At 34.7% G+C, this 19,228-nt stretch overlaps 2 protein-coding genes across 2 annotated transcripts; one reads left to right on the forward strand and one right to left on the reverse strand.

The window, feature by feature from the left end:
- Positions 1-262: 262 nt before the first annotated feature.
- On the reverse strand, positions 263-5,427 carry LOC134240835 (xylose isomerase-like). The gene is made up of 15 exons (XM_062722907.1): positions 5,050-5,427; positions 4,025-4,101; positions 3,788-3,860; positions 3,266-3,407; positions 3,023-3,160; positions 2,735-2,844; positions 2,524-2,619; positions 2,357-2,440; positions 2,132-2,187; positions 1,938-2,008; positions 1,730-1,835; positions 1,197-1,299; positions 1,024-1,103; positions 704-778; positions 263-570 (listed from the first exon to the last, which is right to left on the reverse strand). The coding sequence occupies exons 1-15, from the start codon at positions 5,141-5,143 to the stop codon at positions 484-486; spliced, it is 1,392 nt and encodes a 463-aa protein (XP_062578891.1). The 5' UTR covers positions 5,144-5,427; the 3' UTR covers positions 263-483.
- An 8,624-nt stretch (positions 5,428-14,051) lies between these two features.
- LOC134240836 (uncharacterized) lies at positions 14,052-17,042 on the forward strand. The gene is made up of 2 exons (XM_062722908.1): positions 14,052-14,179; positions 15,653-17,042. Exon 2 carries the CDS (start codon positions 15,666-15,668, stop codon positions 16,887-16,889), a length of 1,224 nt encoding a protein of 407 aa, XP_062578892.1. The 5' UTR covers positions 14,052-14,179; positions 15,653-15,665; the 3' UTR covers positions 16,890-17,042.
- Positions 17,043-19,228: the final 2,186 nt, after the last annotated feature.

Raw genomic sequence — 19,228 nt, forward strand, 5'->3', positions numbered from 1 at the left:
AGCATACTTACATTATTGCATGCAATAATTTAATGGTTGCTTTCTACAAAATACGATTTAAATAGTTGCATACATCAAATGAATGTAGCCAATGTACATGTAATGTTAATTTTTTCCTTCGTATAATTACATGACCATGTAACTGTTCTTCTAAAAATAACAATTACATGTCAACAGTTTACACAATTTTATTTGGACTAAACAGAAACAACAAAACTAGATGATAATGTTTCCATATCGATGTTCCTCATGTGTACATTCACTTACATATCTCACAACAAGAAGCCATTATAATGATCTTAAAAAGATCCTGAACTATGGATGATGTCAAAATAGTCATTTTCAACAATAATTGAATTTATTTTAACACGTACTGAATTGTTTTAAGTGGGTTTTAATTATTTTGTTTCATAAGACTTTAGAAATCACTTGACTGTGTTTTCGATCACGTGTGCACATTTCAAAATGGAGAACCTTCCAGATTTATACGTAGTGGTTCAACATGGACTCGTAATGCTCCTGGCGACCAGAGGCTATGATTGTTGGACATCCATTGTCAAGGATATATTTCTGTATCAAAAATATAAGGTTGAGTGATTATTTGACAGAAAAGATACTGTATCTGAAATGAACATAGTATAACGTGAATAATGAAACGTCCAGTTCGTGTCATTGCAAACATCAAGAACAACATCAAACCCACCTCTAGTTCCTCAAAAGATGTTTGGCCATCTGCAATCTTTTTGCCAATCCCAGTTTCATATGAGCTGTATCTTTCCTATAAACGTATATAATTATATTTATTATATTGTATTTATTTTGGTAGTACGTTATATGTATGCAATACGTGTACAATCAGATTGATTACCAAATGAACTCTACTAATCTAAAATCATCAAGACAATGTGCATTAACCTTTTAATTTTTTTGATTTTACATTATAAAACCAAAAGAGCACCTGTCTGCATCATTTTTAATATAAACACAACTGGAAATGTGTTATACTAATATAAGAGAATTTACCTTTACTTGTTTTGCAATAACCCCATCTGAGAGAAGTTTTTCAGCATTCAGCAATCCTCTCGCAAAACAATCCATCGCACCTGTTAAAGAGCAGAAAAAATAGGATCAGATCCACACTAGTTTATGCTTTAGTGTAAAGAAAATAATTATAGCTGGTAAGTTTGATATTTCACCTATGTGGGAGATAAACATGTCTTGTAATTCACTGGATTCTCTCCGGACCTTGCAGTCAAAGTTCAAACCACCTGGAGAAAGACCGCCTTGTTCTAACACTGTCTGTGAAGAGAGGTACATGTTTTTCACTTATGCCGCAGTGAGTATTCAATCATAACAAACAAGCACTTCTGGTATAAGAATTTAGAACATTTTTCATATCTTTCATACAACAAACATAAGTTCATCTAGACGTTACAACACCTAATGTCACTTAAACCACGAGCAACGTGCACATACAGAGAAATTCTGAGCGTCTTCTACATGTAAACGTACTTATGTTACATTATCCTTTAAGAAGGATTTCGCATTTCTTTTTTCTTTGGTATTTGCTGTCGTGAAATACTTTGAGAATATTTTTCACTGAAGAAAATTAGCTGTTGACAATAAATGTGTCAAATTTTGTCCCCACTCCAGTATAATTTACTAATACTTTGTACGTTTAAAATTTTAATTAAAGAATATAACCTTGAATTGATTGGATGTAAACTACCTTCATGACCATGGTCGTGTTTTTGATGTCCATTGGGAACTGGTCAGTATCCCAACCCAGGTCTGGGGAACCAGTGTTGGAGTCGATAGAACCCAGCATACCGAACCTGGAGAGTCAACACGGGAGGTTTCATTTTTTAATTTCAGTTAAAACGCAATATTGATATAAAAGATGTATTTATTAGAAATATAAAATGAAAAGTACTCACGCGGAAGCCATCACGATGTCGTGTTCATAACCATGGCCAGCCAGAGTGGTGTGATTCGGTTCGATGTTAAGCTGTGCAATCAAACGTTATATTAAAATTTTCTACTATCTTACAAATCAGAAAGAATAGAAGATTTAAATAAAGTTGAACATTGACGGATTTTATTTTTTTCCACCAAGCTGATATCTGTCTACCTTGTAGTCTTTGTCGAGTCCGTAATGTTTCAGGAAACCAATGACTGTCATGGCGTCTGAAACACATATATTTTATATCATTTTATTATTATTCTCCAAAAAATGTTTACATTAAGGGGCAAGTCTATTATATTTTAAAGTATAAGAAGAAATATTTAGGAAAGACATAATGGTCAGGAAATACATATAAATCCACGTATAGCAGGTAAACTTGTGAATGTATACCGTAGTCATATTGATGTTTGGCAGGTTCTTTTGGTTTAGGTTCAATCAGCAGTGTCCCTGTAAATCCTATTTTCTTTTTGTAATCTGCCAATATAAACCTCTAAAATAATATACTTATAGTATAAAGTAACGCTGTAAATAAAACTAACATCAACTTGCTATTTTACCCGCTGCCATTCGAAAGAATGTCGCCAAATTGTTGAGTTCTGTGAGAACATTGGTGTTCAATATTGTATGGTAGCCCTCTCTTCCACCCCAGAACACTTTAAATAAAAACAATCATATTGAAAATAGTATTAAATATATAGAATATACACATTTCCCATTAAAATGGAACAAGTACACAATTTTATTCAATCAATTTATTCCAACGCATACCGAAATTTTCTGCCCCCAGCTTTTTTGCCACTTCTAGACCTTTCTTGACTTGTGCCGCCGCCATAGCGAAGATATGTGAATTTGGGTTACTTCCAGCTCCATTCATGTATCTTGAAAAAAATAAACCTTTTATCGGAGAAATATATTATTATCTAACATTTTATGAACAAAATATTTCTGTTGCTAAAAATGTCATCCATTAGCTAACGAAGAAAATGGAAAAACTATTTATCATCTTTCTCATCTTTCATAATAGGAAATTAATTAATTCCTCTTTTAAAAGCATACCTAGGATGAGCAAATAAGTTGCATGTAGCCCACAACAGTTTTACTCCAGTTTTGCTCTGTAGCTCCTGGGCAAGATCAACTATCTCGTCCAAATTCTTGTTGGTTTCCGCCAGGGTGGCCCCTTCAGGCGCTATGTCTCTGTTAAAAACATTAATTTGTAAAACATTTATGCATCGCATGAGTTAATTTTTAACATATAAGCAGCTGCTGTACATAATTATTCCTTGTGTTTTTGCTTCTTACCTGTCATGGAATGTCCAGTAAGGAACACCAAGCTTTGTGAAGAACTCGAACCCAGCCCTCAGACGTCTCTTAGCGTTGGCCATGGAGTTACTTCCATCATCCCATGGACGGATTAAGGTGGGGAAACCAAAGGGATCCGCTCCTTTTATTAATTAAAACAAAAGGGTTGCTTTAGAGAATCGGTTTTCAGTACTTCTGTATTAATAGCGAGATGAGCAACAACTGCTGAGAAATTGGAAGTGAATTTGACAATGCACAAATCAAATAAAAATAATATAGGGATGTAACTGGTAAAGCCTCGTTAGAATTATCACACTTAGTTCAGCATGTAATGTCAGTATCAAATATTTATTAGATGACTTACATGTATAAGAGGTAAATGTCTTTGAATACCGATGCTTAAATATTCACTCGTTTTATGTTTCTGATAAATATTAAAGTATAAATTGATTCACAGAATATTGTACTCTTTCTTTCAAAGAACATCTCGTACTTTGGCCCAATAAAAATAAATAAAAATACCTGTTCCACGAAAGGTGTGCCAAAAGCAAACAGAAAAACGAAGCCAATCCTTCATCGATCTTCCCATAACTTGCTGAAATTCCGTATTTTTTATTTCACTGAGTTAAATTAGTTCCATTAAGCAAATTTAAACTACCTATTGAATAATAAACATCATAGGCTGACAGAAGGCGATACAATTATAAGCCTTTTTTTGAAATTTGTTTCTAAATTCATAATGACATTCAAATATATTACCTTTTCTGGTTCGTATGTTTTGAATACCATTGTTTCTCCGGCACCAGCATCTTTTTTCAAAGGGATTTTGCCGATTCCTGAAATTAGTAATGACGGATTTAACGCCGTTAATTAAGAAAACACTGAACAACATGAATGTCATCACGTTTCACACATTTGAAAATACTTTTATTGGTTTAAAAATAGGTATTTGCTCCCGCATGAGACACAAAGAATAAGAAAAAAAAATATTGAGATTTCTTTGCAAAAGAAGAAGAAAATTTCCCTGTCGTAGCACTTTTTTAAAGTTTTAAATTCAAAAATAGGTTTTATATAAGCTTTTTAAAAGAAAGACCAGATAACCCCTGTTGTAAAGCACTCTTCATGAAACATATTCAAGATACATAAGTCAACTTTATTGATATATGGTACCGGTACGTATTTGAATTAAAATTCTCTATACTTTTTTTTTATTTCATGAAATAAAGTTTATATTAACGATTATGTTGAGGGTGTGGACATTAAGCATTGAGGAAACGTAAATTAGTCTTCCTTGATGACTTTAAATTCAATTAGTTCGCATGATACTTTTATTTATTTGTATGATAAAGTACATTTAAATGTTCATTGAACTTGAAAGCGAGTAAAAGAGTACTTATTACATATATACATCTAATAATCAATCGAAAACCGGAAAATTCCAACCTGCATGGAAAATGATAAATATATTTGCTAGTTCCAGAGATGCACTCAGTGTTTTTATTTTCGCATAATGTACTTTAACATTTCTTAACAAGTTTAACTAGGTAAAGTTTTCGATGTCAAGTAGGGGCTTTGATGATGGTACAATTAAACATGATTAATGTGAGAAATATTTTTCAGGATAGGGACCGGTTTCATGCTGTAGGCAGGCGATTGGAATGGATGCTGACGAATGCATTGAAAGATAAATTCAGATCAGGGAGGCACCTGTTAAACACGCACAAAGAAGTTAAAGAACGTATTGGAGAAATCAATCAACAGACTATCGATGATATAAACCTTACCTTTGAAGAATTCTGCATCTGGTGCATCAAATTCTTTGTATTTTGCATCATCATCTTTGGAACCACTCGTGGACGTCGGAGCAAAAGAAGACATGGTTTCTGTCTGGATTTCAAATCACTACACCTGCAAACTTCTCCAAAGGCACACTCCGCAGCCAAAATCTGGGTCGATGCGTGTTGATTACAATTTAAGATAAACACAAATGCTTCAATTTAGTTTACGAGATAGCGGCCAGGGAGTTTATTTATCTCAGGAACGAGTCGCATAGAGCTGATAACTAGCCGGACCTCTCACTAATGAGATTATACAGTGTATGTCTTCAAATCGTGAAGCCACTTGGAGTTTGTACAATTTACGACAGAGAAAAAACATAAATTTTGAAAAAGGGAGGAGATGGGGGGGGGGGATTTAACTAACTTAAAAAAAAATTGAAAACAGAAAATAATATGTGTTTGAGAAACACTGATGATCCCGTATGCCAACACAGTGCAGGTTAAATTTTCTTAAATGCAAATCAAACATGTTGATACCCAAAGTAAGGCCTTCTCACAAGAAATACAAATGTGAAATATAAAACCCTAGCACCACCTGTTAAAAAGTTATAGTTAACGGTTTTTTAAAGGTGGGTCAAACTCTGGGGTCAAGGTCAAAGGGTCGAGATTGTTGATTTCTAAAGAAATTTCACAAAGATTATTTATGGGAAGTATGAAAACCCTAGCCCTAAACATTAAAAAGTGTTTGCCAAACATCCAAGGCTAAAGTTTTTTTTAAAGAAGGTCAAACTCCAAGGTCAAAGTTGTTGGTATCCAACGAAAGGTCTTGTCACAAGAATTACACATGTGAATTATAATAGCCCTAGCCCCTGCCTTTCAAAAGTTATGGCTAAATTTATTTTTTTTAAGTAGATCAATCTCCAAAGTCAAGGTCAAAAGGTCAAATTTATTGGTATTCAATGGAAGGTCTTGTCACAAAGAATACATATGTGAAGTATGAAAGTCCTAGCACCAACCGTTCTTAAGTTATTGCCAAGGTTAAAGTTTTTTAAAAGAAGGTCAAACTACAAACTACAAGGTCAGGGTCAAATTAAGTTGTTGGAATCCAATGAAAGGTCCTGTCACAAGAATTACATTTATAAAGTATGATAGTCTTAGCACCAACCGTTCAATAGTTATGGCCAAAGTAAGAGTTTGGAAATTTGGTGTTAAAGTGTCAAACTCCAAGGTCAAGGTCAAGATGTCAAATTTGGTGGCACCTAAAGAAAGGTCTTGTCACAAGGAATACACTTGTGAAATAGTCCCACCCAGTCAAAAGTTATAGGCAAGGTTAAAGTTTTTGCGGACAAAAAGACAAACAGACGGGTGGACAGGGCAAAATCTAGTAAAAAGGAAAATTGCAATATCCAAACTCGAAAATACAATTTCGAAGGGGGGGGGGGTAGGTTCCAGTTTAACTTCTTTCAGAACTATAAATATTAGCTATATATACTACTACCATAACACATATTATTATATGATTGAATAATTTACCTTTCTCTGATTGGTTGAAATCCAACAATGTTAGAGCAATACTACGTTATATTGACCTGCACGTGACCTTTCAGGTCAATATAAGGAATTATTGCAGGTCAGTATAATGAATTACAGTATTCGCGTTCCATTTTTTCCTGTTACAGTGGGTTTTTTTGGTTGATATTCTCATTATAACTTTCAACTAGTGCTAATTGTAACGGGGACCGTTACAGATGTTCCCCAAACGCTCCCCAACTCCCTTTTGGTGCCATATTCCCTGTAAGCTTTATTTATTAACACAAACTCTATGCATTTGAAATTTTAACAATGTTTACCCAGAAATGTACCATGCTCATTCAAATTTTAGCATTGCACGTGTGCACATGTGAAGGCATATACGTAATGACCATATCATCTTGTCTACACAATCTATATATTTTAATATACTAAATATTAAAGTATTTAATCCATAAGTATTAAAAAATTCGCTCATTCAAGTGTATTTTTGATTTTAGTCATTTCACGTCCACGCACGTGCATACATGAGCATGGTGACCATACCTTCTTGTAGAAGTTCATTAAATCTATCTATGTTCTAAATCCCATCCCGTTTGGTTGAAAACCAAGGGAGTTAAAACTGTTTAAAGTTTCAGCCAATCAGATTGCAGCGTACGTATACGTACATGTAAGCATGTGCATGGAGACCATACCTTCTTGTAGATGTCCATTATATATATCTATGTTCCAAATCCCAACCTGTTTGGTTGAAAACCAAGGAAGTTATAACTGTTTAAAGTTTCAGCCAATCAGATTACAGCTCACGTACACGCACGTGTATGCACGGCATGGTGACCATACCTTATTGTAGAAGTCCATTTTATATATCTATGTTCCAAATCCCATCCTGTTTGGTTGAAAACCAAGGGAGTTATAGCTTTTTAAAGTTTCAGCCAATCAGATTGCAGCTCACGTATACGTACATGTATGCATGTGCATGGAGACCATACCTTCTTGTAGATGTCCATTATATATATCTATGTTCCAAATCCCATCCTGTTTGGTTGAAAATCAAGGGAGTTATAGCTATTTAAAGTTTCAGCCAATCAGATTGCAGCGCACGTGCATGCACGTGTTTTCATGATAATTTCTATGTATCATGTTGTAGGATATCCTAATGCATGGCTATGTTCAAAATTTCAAAGGATCTCCTCAAAAAACAAGAAAGATATTGAGACTTTAGTTTCAGCCAATCAGAGCAAAGCGCACGTGCATGCGCGTGAGATCTTGCTATTTTGACCATTTCATATTGTCTATATTACTAATATATCCTTACATTATGAGTTTCAAAGCATTTCATCAAAAATTTAAAAAGTTACGCCTATATCAATTAAATCGGTCATTTTACATGTTGCACGTGCGCGCTCTTGCAAGCACGTGCGCGCAAAATGACCTTTGTTCGGCAAATCTACATAACATGTCTATTGACCCTAAAAACATTTTACCTTAGTCGGATGTGTAGTTTACAAGATCACTCAAGGACAAAATTTTCCCAGGAATAATAATAATAATAATAATAATAATAATAAGAAACAGAATAAAAACAATATGTTCCCCAACTTCGTTTGGGGAACATAATTAAAGAAAAAAAGAGTCTTGTAGGAGTTTTCAATGATTTAATCATATAATAAAACAGTTATTGCTGTTTTTCGCGATCAATACGATATTTAGTCACCTTCGAAGTATATAATATTCACTTCTTCCTTCGGGCTCAGTGAATATTGTACTCCTCGGGTGTCTAAATCATCATTTAAAAACAGCAATAATTGTATATCATACTGCAACCAAAACAAACCTAAAGTGGGTAGATGTCAACAGGCTTTTCAATAAACATTCTTATGATTGGGGGTGGGCTGCCCCCGCGCTCTTATGTCTGCCTACATCAACATGAACTTTCCAGACAGTTTTACTTACGCTGTGATTTCTATTCTCTCTTCCACTTTCTAATTTAAAAAAATGAGGATTGTAGATACTGTAAGACAACGTCAGATAACGTATTTGAAAATGTAAACATATCAATTTTATAACTGGTATTTACGGAAATCCATGTTCATCGAAAAATTTATTTCCGATTTCGCTTTGTTCATTGTTGTTACAAAATTACGAGAGCCCAGAAGGATCATTTGACATGTTGAAAACATAAGATGCAAAAATCGAATTTGAGATTAAATAGCTAAACTAATTAGAATAGTCAAGAATTGCTTTTGTTTTCTCATGACCCTAACTTTTATACAAACATAACGAACAAAGGGTTATGTAGTAGTGTATGAATAAAATTTGGTACTGAGAGAGATTGGAATCTTAACGTCCCCCGGGGATACAAACTAGTGAAACTACCATCAGTTATAGAATCTCACGATAAATGGATCACAGTCAGTGGGAAGAGATGGGAATATATTTAGTATGCATCTCATTAAACTGATTCTTTTCGTTCTTCATTCCATTAAGTAAGGAAGACCCTCGCTTATTGGCCACCCTTTGCAAAGCTGATTGGTTGGTGGGCGGAGTCATATCAAAGACGCACTAAAACACTAAATATGTATAGTTATAAATAGACTTTAATTATAAATAGACTTTAATTTGTTTATTATTTATTCAAATGAAACTTTACATCTACAGTATCTGACCTATATATCTATAAGTAAATAGGTCTATACTGAAATTTAAACGACTATATAAATGTATTTCTTTGTTAATATATATATTAGGGCTTGTTGGGTGTTGAATAGCTATATTTAGATTTCTTGGTAATAAGCTATAAATAGACAATGTATATAGTTAGTCAGCCCCCGGGCTGACTAGTTACGTTAGGATGAAACTGCAAGTGCGCTTGCGTTAATCGGAATTCTGGGAAAAAGATTTGCACAATTCTCCAACCAGAGGGCGTGCTTGTCAGGCACACTGACCTCGATCTATTTATAGACTGCATTGTTCTTTGTCGTTCTCGACGAAAATTAATTACATAGACTGTTCAGCTTCTAGATGGGATATTTGTCATTTTTTAAATTATACTATGAAAATATTTCATTCCTTCTAATAGACAATAAGTACATGTATTCCCACAATCGCCATTGCAAACCGAAGATTTAAATTGTGTATTCCTCTGCATGCCTGATGCAAGACTCCCTCGATCTTGCATAAGACATGTACGGGTCGGAATTCACACAACAATCCACATGTCACAAACATGACAAAGGTCCCAAAATAGTGAAAAAAGAACGATCAATTTTTTTTTCACTCTAATGATGGAAATTATGAAAACATCACAAGACCACTGTAAGACAGTAAATTCTTATGATTTGTATGATGATAGACATGTAAGTGCCGCTTGAGCGCGTGAACCGCGCCCACATGTGAGAAATGGACCACAGTGTAAATGCGATAGTGCTGATTTATAGACAGGGTCAACATCCCTCTTCCAATGAAAGGGGAGAGAGAGGGGGGGGGGGGGGGGGAGATGGATTCCAGTATTTAATCTATAATTTTGCTATGATGGTAAACATCATCAAAGACATTTTATGTATACGTGCTGCATGTATTTTTATTTTTATAGAATTTAACGTGATCTTATAGTTGCCATGGTGGCTAGCTTTTGTTCGTTTACCGGTATGAGATGAACTTAAATTTGTCTGATATCTGCGCCGAAGAGCCTACTGTGGTTTATCAAGTCTCTTGTCTCATACCAGTGAATATCTATTCACCCGTTGTCACGTACATGTCTCTTTTCAACTAATCAGCACCCAGGAAGTCGACCAATGAACACAAAAAGAAAGAATGAAGGATAGCTCAGAATCTTACGTAATGTTACGTAACGTTAAAAGAAGAAAAGATGCATACGATTCGTATTTCCTCTAGACAAGATGCATTGGCATCGGGAGCAATTTGAAGGGGGAGGGGGAGTAATTGAAAAAGAAGAAAAAATTAAAACCTGAAAAGTGTAATGTGCAACGCGACCGAGGTTGGTGTTTGGTGATAGGGTTTGTATCACCGAGGCGTTACACTTAGGTTCGTTAACCTGTTAACTCAGGTTTTTGTTGACCAATACGATTATAATCAAATATATACAAATACAATGGGTTTCTTCTTGATTGGACAACCACTAACTGTGGTCAACGGGTGTCTCCCGCAAATGAATTACTTCGGTCATGTCATTTCATAAGTACTGCTGCATCTTGGCACTTCGACCACTTCTAGTTGTGGTATGCCACCTCTCTCTACAACCAAGTGACTGCTTTATTCAGGTAATAGAGAACACCAAACACGTAACGAACGAATATCGGTCTAACGAACGGTAAACTTGTTTACATTGTGATTACCTGTGTAACTGACGAAACGTACGGACGAATCACACGTATAGAAGAATTAAAATTATTTGTCAATTTGATAAGTATAATAGCTTTGGTGTTCCATGTACCAGTATGATATAAATATATGCATATGTTCAGGTGTGTTTTTATTGATTCCTTTTACATGTGTAATTAATTACTTATAATAAATGAAAAGTAATCCATATTATATTAAAGCATTGGCATACCAGAGGGGGGTTCCGGGGGTTTGAACCCCCACTTATTTTTGTACAGAGGGAGAAAGAGAGAAATTATAGCTTTTCTGTAATAGATATTTATACGTCTAATCATTTGAAAAATAAAAAAAAAATCGCTGTCCTTTCTGCTCGCTAGATCTGTAGATTTCTGCGTATTTGTTTTCCTCCGTGTACCTTCACAACCCCGTCTCAGGGCTCAAAACATCCACAAGTAACATGCAAGGAAGATTCCATCGAACTCTAGCTATACCATGTTTGGACCATCTTCAGAAGTAACTAACTTTTAGAAGTATGCATATTTAATATTTTTAATCAATATAGAAAAAATGTTCCTGTAGTATGCAGAAGGAGGGGGCTAACTTTTTCCGAGAATAATCTTTTGCTGCAGTTTTAAAAATATCTTGTTTTGGAAGCTCCCTCCACATCTTTTGTTGCTGGAAAATACGCAGATTCAAGATTGAAAGTAATGTACCGAACAGAAAAGTGACAAGAAGCCCCCCCCCCCTCTACCCCCTCCCAATTTTAAAAAGTGTTGTATTAAAAAGTGTTGTATAGGTTTTTTTTTGTTTTGTTTATGTTTGTCTGTTTTGTTTTTTTTTTTAAATTTTTTTGCTTGCATTGTCAAATGTTTTTGGAGCCTCCCCTTTCTTATAAATGAAGCTACGGACTTGAAGTGGCCATGGTGTGATTCTATGCATGAGTGCTGGGTACACCGACCTGGACCCCCCCCCTTCAAAAATTGCTGGATCCGCCCATGTTAAAGGATGACCTTTGTTTATTACGATAATGCCTTATATATGGCACGCCAAATTAACAAAAATTAGCTAAACATAGTTTCACAGTCGATAAACTAGGTTTATCGGTTGTAAACTATAGTTTACAGACTGTAAACTATAGTATACAAGTTTAAATGTTAATCTGTATTTTACATCAACGCGATAATCTATGTTTCAGAACCGTAAACTAAATTTAACACTGAAAACAATCATTTGCGGTTGCAAAACATAGATAACTGTATCTGATAAATTAGTTTCACGATTTGTAAACTATGGTTTACAGCTCTTAACTATAGTTCACGATCTGATAAATATAGTTTCACAATTTGTGAAACTTTGATTAACAACAGTACTCTTAACTAAAGTTCACAATTGTAAATTATAGTTTAAAGACGTGAATCTATGTTTATCAACAAAAATTATTGTTAACGTTTTCTTACAGAAGGATAAACTTAGATTAGCATTCGTAAACTATAGTAAACAACTGTTAACTATAGTTTTACAGATGAAAACTATAGTTAACCAATTGTTAATTATAGTTTACGGTTTTTAAACTATAGTTTACAGTAGATAAATCTAGTTTATCAAGTGTGAAACTATGTTTAACTCATGTGTGAATTTGGCGTGCCATACTTACAGGTTGTAACAAGTATCAATACGACGCTTTGCAGGGCTGAGAACAATTTAACAATAGATGCAAGTTTCCATCTAGGGTGTCGATATAAGGAACCCGACATAAATATAACAAACCGATATTGGTCGTTCATATCTAAATAGGAAGTGAAGAGATATGTACTAGCAGTTAAAACTGTCTAAATATTTATTCAGCGGCGGATCCAGGAATTTCAAAACGTGGGGGGCGCAGTAGAAGACTTGGAAGTATTAAGGGCTACATTAACGCCCCCAGTGGGTCCAGGACAAAGCCCTGGTTGGGATCCAGGAGGGAAGCCCCCGAAAAGTGAGGAACTCTATAACAAATTAGAGGTGTATTCCTGTTGATTTGAAGATAATACAAACAAAATTAAAAAATGAAATGGGGAAGGGGGCGCACGCCTGGCGCGCCGGTGCTGGATCCGCCTTTGAAATAATTACAAAATAAATATAAAGCGAGTGATGGTATTTATAAACTAGTAATACGGTTTAAATCGTCGAGATACGTTCGTTCGTTGCGTGTTTGGTGTTCTCTATTACGTGCATTGGTGTATTGTGATACACTTAGGCGTATATCCCCTGCATTCGTCTACCTTTTTCAGGTATTACGACCGTATGCAAGAGAAGAAACAAACCAATGTTTATCCATTCCTTCTCCAGAGAGGTCCCCTGAGTTCCTGTAATACAGTATGTATTACCTCTGTGCAACCTCAGTATATATATAGTTTATGAATCTTTATCAAACGTAAGCTATTGCCACAAGGTCTTCTTTATAACCTGGCATGGCATATTTCTGCCCCTTGTGTGCAAGTTATTTTTCAATCAAATATGTCGACATGCAAGATAGATATGTTGACATGCAAGATAGTTATGTTAACATGCAAGATAATTATGTTGACATGCAAGAAAATTGCAATCAAATAAATATTTTTAAAAATCTTTAAAAATATCAAATATCGCCCACATGTGACATCCAACATGCTACATGCTACATATTTATGTTAACATGCAAGATAAATATGTTGACATGCAACTTATTTATGTTGACATGCAACTTACTTATGTTAACATGCAAGATAAATATGTCGACATGCAACTTATTTATGTTAACATGCAACTTATTTATGTTGACATGCAACTTATTTATGTTGACATGCAACTTATTTATGTTGACATGCAAGATAAATATGTCGACATGCAACTTATTTATGTTGACATGCAACTTAGTTATGTTGACATGCAAGATAAATATGTCGACATGCAACTTATTTATGTTGACATGCAACTTATTTATGTTGACATGCAACTTAGTTATGTTAACATGCAAGATAAATATGTCTACATGCAACTTATTTATGTTAACATGCAACTTAATTATGTTAACATGCAACTTATTTATGTTGACATGCAACTTATTTATGTTGACATGCAACTTATTTATGTTGACATGCAAGATGAATATGTTGACATGCAACTTATTTATGATGGCATGCTGTTTGTTTGAAAAAGGGTGCAGTTTAATCAAAATCTGTGGTTGCAGTGAATGAGAAGCTTAACCTCTGAACGTTCATCTGGTCTCTACACAATTGACAAGGTAAAACTTTGTTTTAGATCTGATATAAAGCTGATATTAATCGGGTAATTTGTATTATCCTTACTGATAGTAATTTTTGGTGTCAATGTTTCTTTTGGTCAGAGTGTCCAATTCTTATATAATATGTGAACTTCATGTTGCTATCATTTGATCAAACATAAAACTTTTAGTACTTCACTATCTTCAGAAGTGGATCCAGGAATCTTGAAAAGGGGCCCCAACCAGTTTGTGGTCGGGGTAAGGGCCCACGACCACACCAAAAATTTGATTTATTTAAGGAATGAAGCTTATTTCAACTTATGTTATCCGATATAACATAACTTGGGGCAGTTTACGCTTTATAAACCGCAAAGCGGTTTATAAGAAAGCATAAACTGCCCCAAGTTTTGTTATATCGGATAACATAAGTTGAAATAAGCTTCATTACTTACAATTTAATTTCAGTGTAGACAATAAAACAATATTTCCTCCGGAAAAAGGCTTTAAATTGAGCATTATTTTAAAAATAACGTCAAGCGCAGTAATACGTTTTTGATGTAACTCATTGTGACGTAGGCAAGTTATGTTATCCAAAATATTATATGTTCCTCAGAATGATTCAGCCAATGAAATTGCTTGATACAAGAGAAATTAAATTATTAAATCTTATGTGTAATTCGGACACAAAAAATGAGCCCTGGTCCCCAGGACTGTCCCCCTTTAAACCCGCCAGTTCTTTCTTACATGTACATAAGTTTAATTGAATTGCATTCTTTTAATATGTTAAACTCTTACAAAGCAAATGGTGGTGTATTTAAAGAATTATTTAGTTTGATGTAAAGGACAAGACAGGGTAACGGTCTAATCTGGCCCTTTATTTGATGTAAAATTCTGGACACTGGTAAACCTGAGATAGTTTGTGGTTAATGAGTTAAACTTATATAAGTTACTTTAAAACAAACACTTATTTAGATTCAAAGCTTACATGTACAATGAAGCCACAAAGGATGCAGAAGAAGGACATTTCTAGAATTTTATCAATTCTGGTGGGATTTCATCATATTTGAGATACTTTTCTCTTCGGAAAACATAGAGCACAAGCTTGCCTATCTAAGATTTTTATACAAAAACTGCATCTGATATTGGTGCATAAAATATATAAATTTGGTAGGTAGGCAAGCTTGTGCTCTATATGTTTTCCGAAACAAAATATGTTGTAAAATCGATGAAAATTCGCATAAAAATGAGAAATATCAAAAATTGACCTATTTCCTGACCTCTCTGTGACCTCCGTAATATTCTAACCTTGGAACCAATACCAATATTGTGGCAGGGGTGACAACAGATTTTTATGGATAAACTTATGCATAATTCTTAAAGACATTCCAAATCGGGGGTAATATACTGCTCTTACCCTATCTTGTCCTTTACACATGTATAGAAATCAAAACAAAAATTCATTGTGCATAAAGTATTTTTCCCCATTTTTTTCAGCGACAAAAATACAATGGGTGAAAATATCTATACACCTGCTCTGGCTCAACATTTGGTTGTGGACGGGTTACCTCTCAGCAGGAATGAAATGATTGCTGTTTATTACCACTCTGGTTATACTATCCAGGAAATCATTGGATTTCTTGCGACCAGACATAACATTGCTCTTAGTGCAAGACATATTCATCGAGTTTTAAGGGATATGAATCTTACGAGACGAAACAACCAGTCACGGTTGGAGGACATCGTAACGGCTATTCTACATGAACTTTCAGGCTCGGGTGGTGACATAGGCTATAGAGGAATGAGGAGGCGTCTGCTGATCGACCATAACCTCAATGTGTCTTGTGAATTAGTGCGCCTTGCATTAACTGTTTTGGACGCAGAAGGTGTAATAAGGCGTAGACAACGTCGTCTTCAGCGTAGAAGGTACATTAACGAAGGGCCGAATTTCTGTGTTCATCTAGATGGCTGGGACAAGTTAAAACCATTCGGAATTTCCATTCATGGCTGTGTAGATGGCTTTTCCAGACGCATTCTCTGGCTCAGAGCTTGTAATTCTAACAAAAACCCTGAGTATATATCCAGATTTTATATTGACTATATTAAAGAAATAAACGGGGTTCCTGTAGTCGTATACGCAGACAGGGGTACAGAGAACTCCATTGTTCGAGATCTGCAATATGCTTTGCGATGGAATCATCAGGATCCCTTGCAAGGACTATCAAGTTTTAGGTATGGATCGTCATATAGAAATACAAGAATAGAGCGATTTTGGCGGTGTTTACGAGAAATGTGTGGCAATTTTTGGATAAATTACTTCAAGGATATGGATAATTTAGGTGTTTTTGACACCTCCGACATAGTCCACCTGGAGTGTGCTAGGTATTGTTTCTTACCAATTATCACCAGAGAACTGAACAGAGTTATACAGCATTGGAATGAACACACAATTAGAAGAAACCGCAATGCAGATTGTCCGTCTGGAAAACCAGATGTTATGTATTTTCAGCCCGAAATTTACCAAACAAGAGATTTCAAAATGCCTGTACCTGATGATTTGAATGGCATAGAACAAGAATATTGTGCCTACCCTCCTGCAAATGGTGTTTCAATGGAATTTGAAGTTATTGGTACTCAAATAAGAATGGAAAACGGTCTGAATTACCCACCAAACACAGTAGAAGAAGCAACAGAACTCTTTTTTCGAATAACAGACCGTGTAGATCGCTTATAAATTACATGTATCGACATACATTTACTTGACTCTTGTCGTTTTTCAGGTACATTTTTCTTTATGTTCCTAATATTGTTTGATAAAGGAATGAAAAATTGTATGTTTGCAAGGCTTTTGTATTTGTGTATTACTAGTAAAGTAAATAGTACATAATATATGTAATTCTTTTTTTATTTACATCTGCTTTAACAGTCAAGGTCAAAAATCATAATAAGTTCAGAAAATTGTTATAAGCACTGTTGAGTGTTGAAGTAAGAGTAAAAAAGCTCATTTTCCTATGGAATAAAGAAGAATGTATTTGGTCAGCAGTATATTCTTCGATAACTAGGTCAAACTTTTAATTCATGGTAGAAAAAAATTGTTCTTTTTTAAGAAGGCTGAGTAGTAGTGGTCATTTTTCAATCTATATTGATCTCCTTTAGAAGAAGAGTTCATATAAAGATATACAAAAATGATGAAATTTTAAAACTAATATGTATGAAATTTTTGATTGTCAAATGATAGTTCAAATTATTAAAGCTAAAGACATCATGCCTAAAAAAAAATTGTTATATCTGATAGTTAATTTGTTGACCCCCAGCCTCCTTAATGAAGTTGTCATAGGTAATGCACCTGTAAGCAAAAGCTATGTTCTCCGTCATTCAGAACATACCTTCTTAACATTAAAAAGGACATTGTTACGATTTTGCTCACATTTTATACTCCCATTTTTATTGTTTAAAATATTGAATTAGTTAACTGCACTTCATACCTTTTATTTTTATACTGTTTCATGTAAAACTTCACTGAATTCATGAATTGCTTTGACCTTGACCTTTAACTTAAAAATTGTCCAGTTGGCATAAAACTTTTAATTTCAGTCTCATTTCCCCTTACCTAAAGCCATTTTTTTGGTTCTGAACAAGATTAAGCAAATGAAATACATTATTTAAGGTCACTGCACGCCCTTTGACCACAGACACTCTGTTGAAGTATTAACCAGACTGGACCAAGGGGAGAAAAGATATGCTTCGGACAAAGATTTTTCATATACAATTCTGCTATGACCTTAACCTTAGACATTGAAACATAGTTCAAGGTCAATGCACACCCTTTAAAAGAGATCTCCGATGGACAGATGATCGGACGGACACACTAATTTCTAAACAAGAGGCCCATGGGCCACATCGCTCACCTGAGAATCTCTTGTCATATTGTTCTTTACCAGATTTCCTCCTTGTAATACATATTGTGACCCCACCCTATACCCCAATGATCATAATTTACACAATTTGAAATCTTCACTACCCAGGATGCTTCCACATGAGTTTCAGCTTTTCTGGTCCAGTGGTTCTTGAGAAGAAGATTTTCAAAGATTTTTCCCTATGTAAAACTTTGATTCCCCATTGTGGCCCTGCCCAACCCCTTAGGGTCATGATTTGAATAATTTATAATCTACACTATCCAAGGGTGCTTCCACATAAGTTTCAGCCTTATTGGCACAGTGGTTCTTGAGAAAAATTTTTAATGACCCAACCCTAATTTTGTCTTTTCTTGATTATCTCCCCTTGCATAGGGATGTGTCCCTTCATTTTAACAATTTAAATTCTCCTTCACCAAGGATGCTGTGTACCCAGTTTGGTCAAAAAAAGCCCAGTGGTTTTTGAGAAGAAGTTGAAAATGTGAAAAATTTACAGATGGACGGACAGCTAGACAGACAGATGGACAAAGAGCAGACAAAATGTGATCAGAAAAGCTCACTTGAGCCTTCGGCTCAGGTGAGCTAAAAAGTATCATAGTTTACGGTCACGTTTCTGAATCGCCAGGACATTTTGTCAAACGAAATGCAATTTATACTTTGTTGTCCACCTATTTTAGAAAATAATTTAAACTGCAATATCTGCTTGAATAAATTTTCGAGCATTAAAATCAACTTCAATTTTACCGACAGAAAAAAAACCCTAGAACCATGCCTCATTGTACATGTCTTGGGTATTAACCAATCTGCATGCATGTACAAATGTTCATAGTTGTGTATCACATAATTTCTTTGGCATTTTTATTTAATCATTTAACATGTTTAATTCAAAATTTTATCATTTTGAAAATCGATCATATTTCAAAAAGTATATATATCCCAAATGAAATCACAAATCGATCATATTAACTGAAAACTTGGTCGCCATTCCTGGGTCTTCAGGCACTTACAATATTTATCTCGCATGTCAACATAACTAAGTTGCATGTCAACTTAACCAAGTTGCATGTCGACATAAATAAGTTGCATGTCAACATATTTATCTCGCATGTCAACATAAATAAGTTGCATGTCAACATATTTATCTCGCATGTCAACATAA

The sequence above is a fragment of the Saccostrea cucullata genome, unplaced genomic scaffold (assembly GCF_032062105.1).
Source record: "Saccostrea cucullata isolate Sc308-1 unplaced genomic scaffold, CSIRO_AGI_Scuc_v1 ctg10633, whole genome shotgun sequence".
Taxonomy (NCBI): domain Eukaryota; kingdom Metazoa; phylum Mollusca; class Bivalvia; order Ostreida; family Ostreidae; genus Saccostrea; species Saccostrea cuccullata.

What these genes read in the sequence shown, in the direction of transcription:
- LOC134240836 (XM_062722908.1), top strand. Translation starts at nt 15,666, where the DNA reads ATGGGTGAAAATATCTATACACCTGCTCTGGCTCAACATTTGGTTGTG.
- LOC134240835 (XM_062722907.1), bottom strand. Translation starts at nt 5,143, where the DNA reads ATGTCTTCTTTTGCTCCGACGTCCACGAGTGGTTCCAAAGATGATGAT. An exon ending in ACACGACCATGGTCATGAAG is followed by an intron (nt 1,300 to 1,729) that starts GTAGTTTACATC and finishes CTCTCTTCACAG; the next exon opens with ACAGTGTTAGAACAAGGCGG. An exon ending in CATCTTTTGAGGAACTAGAG is followed by an intron (nt 571 to 703) that starts GTGGGTTTGATG and finishes TTTTTGATACAG; the next exon opens with AAATATATCCTTGACAATGG.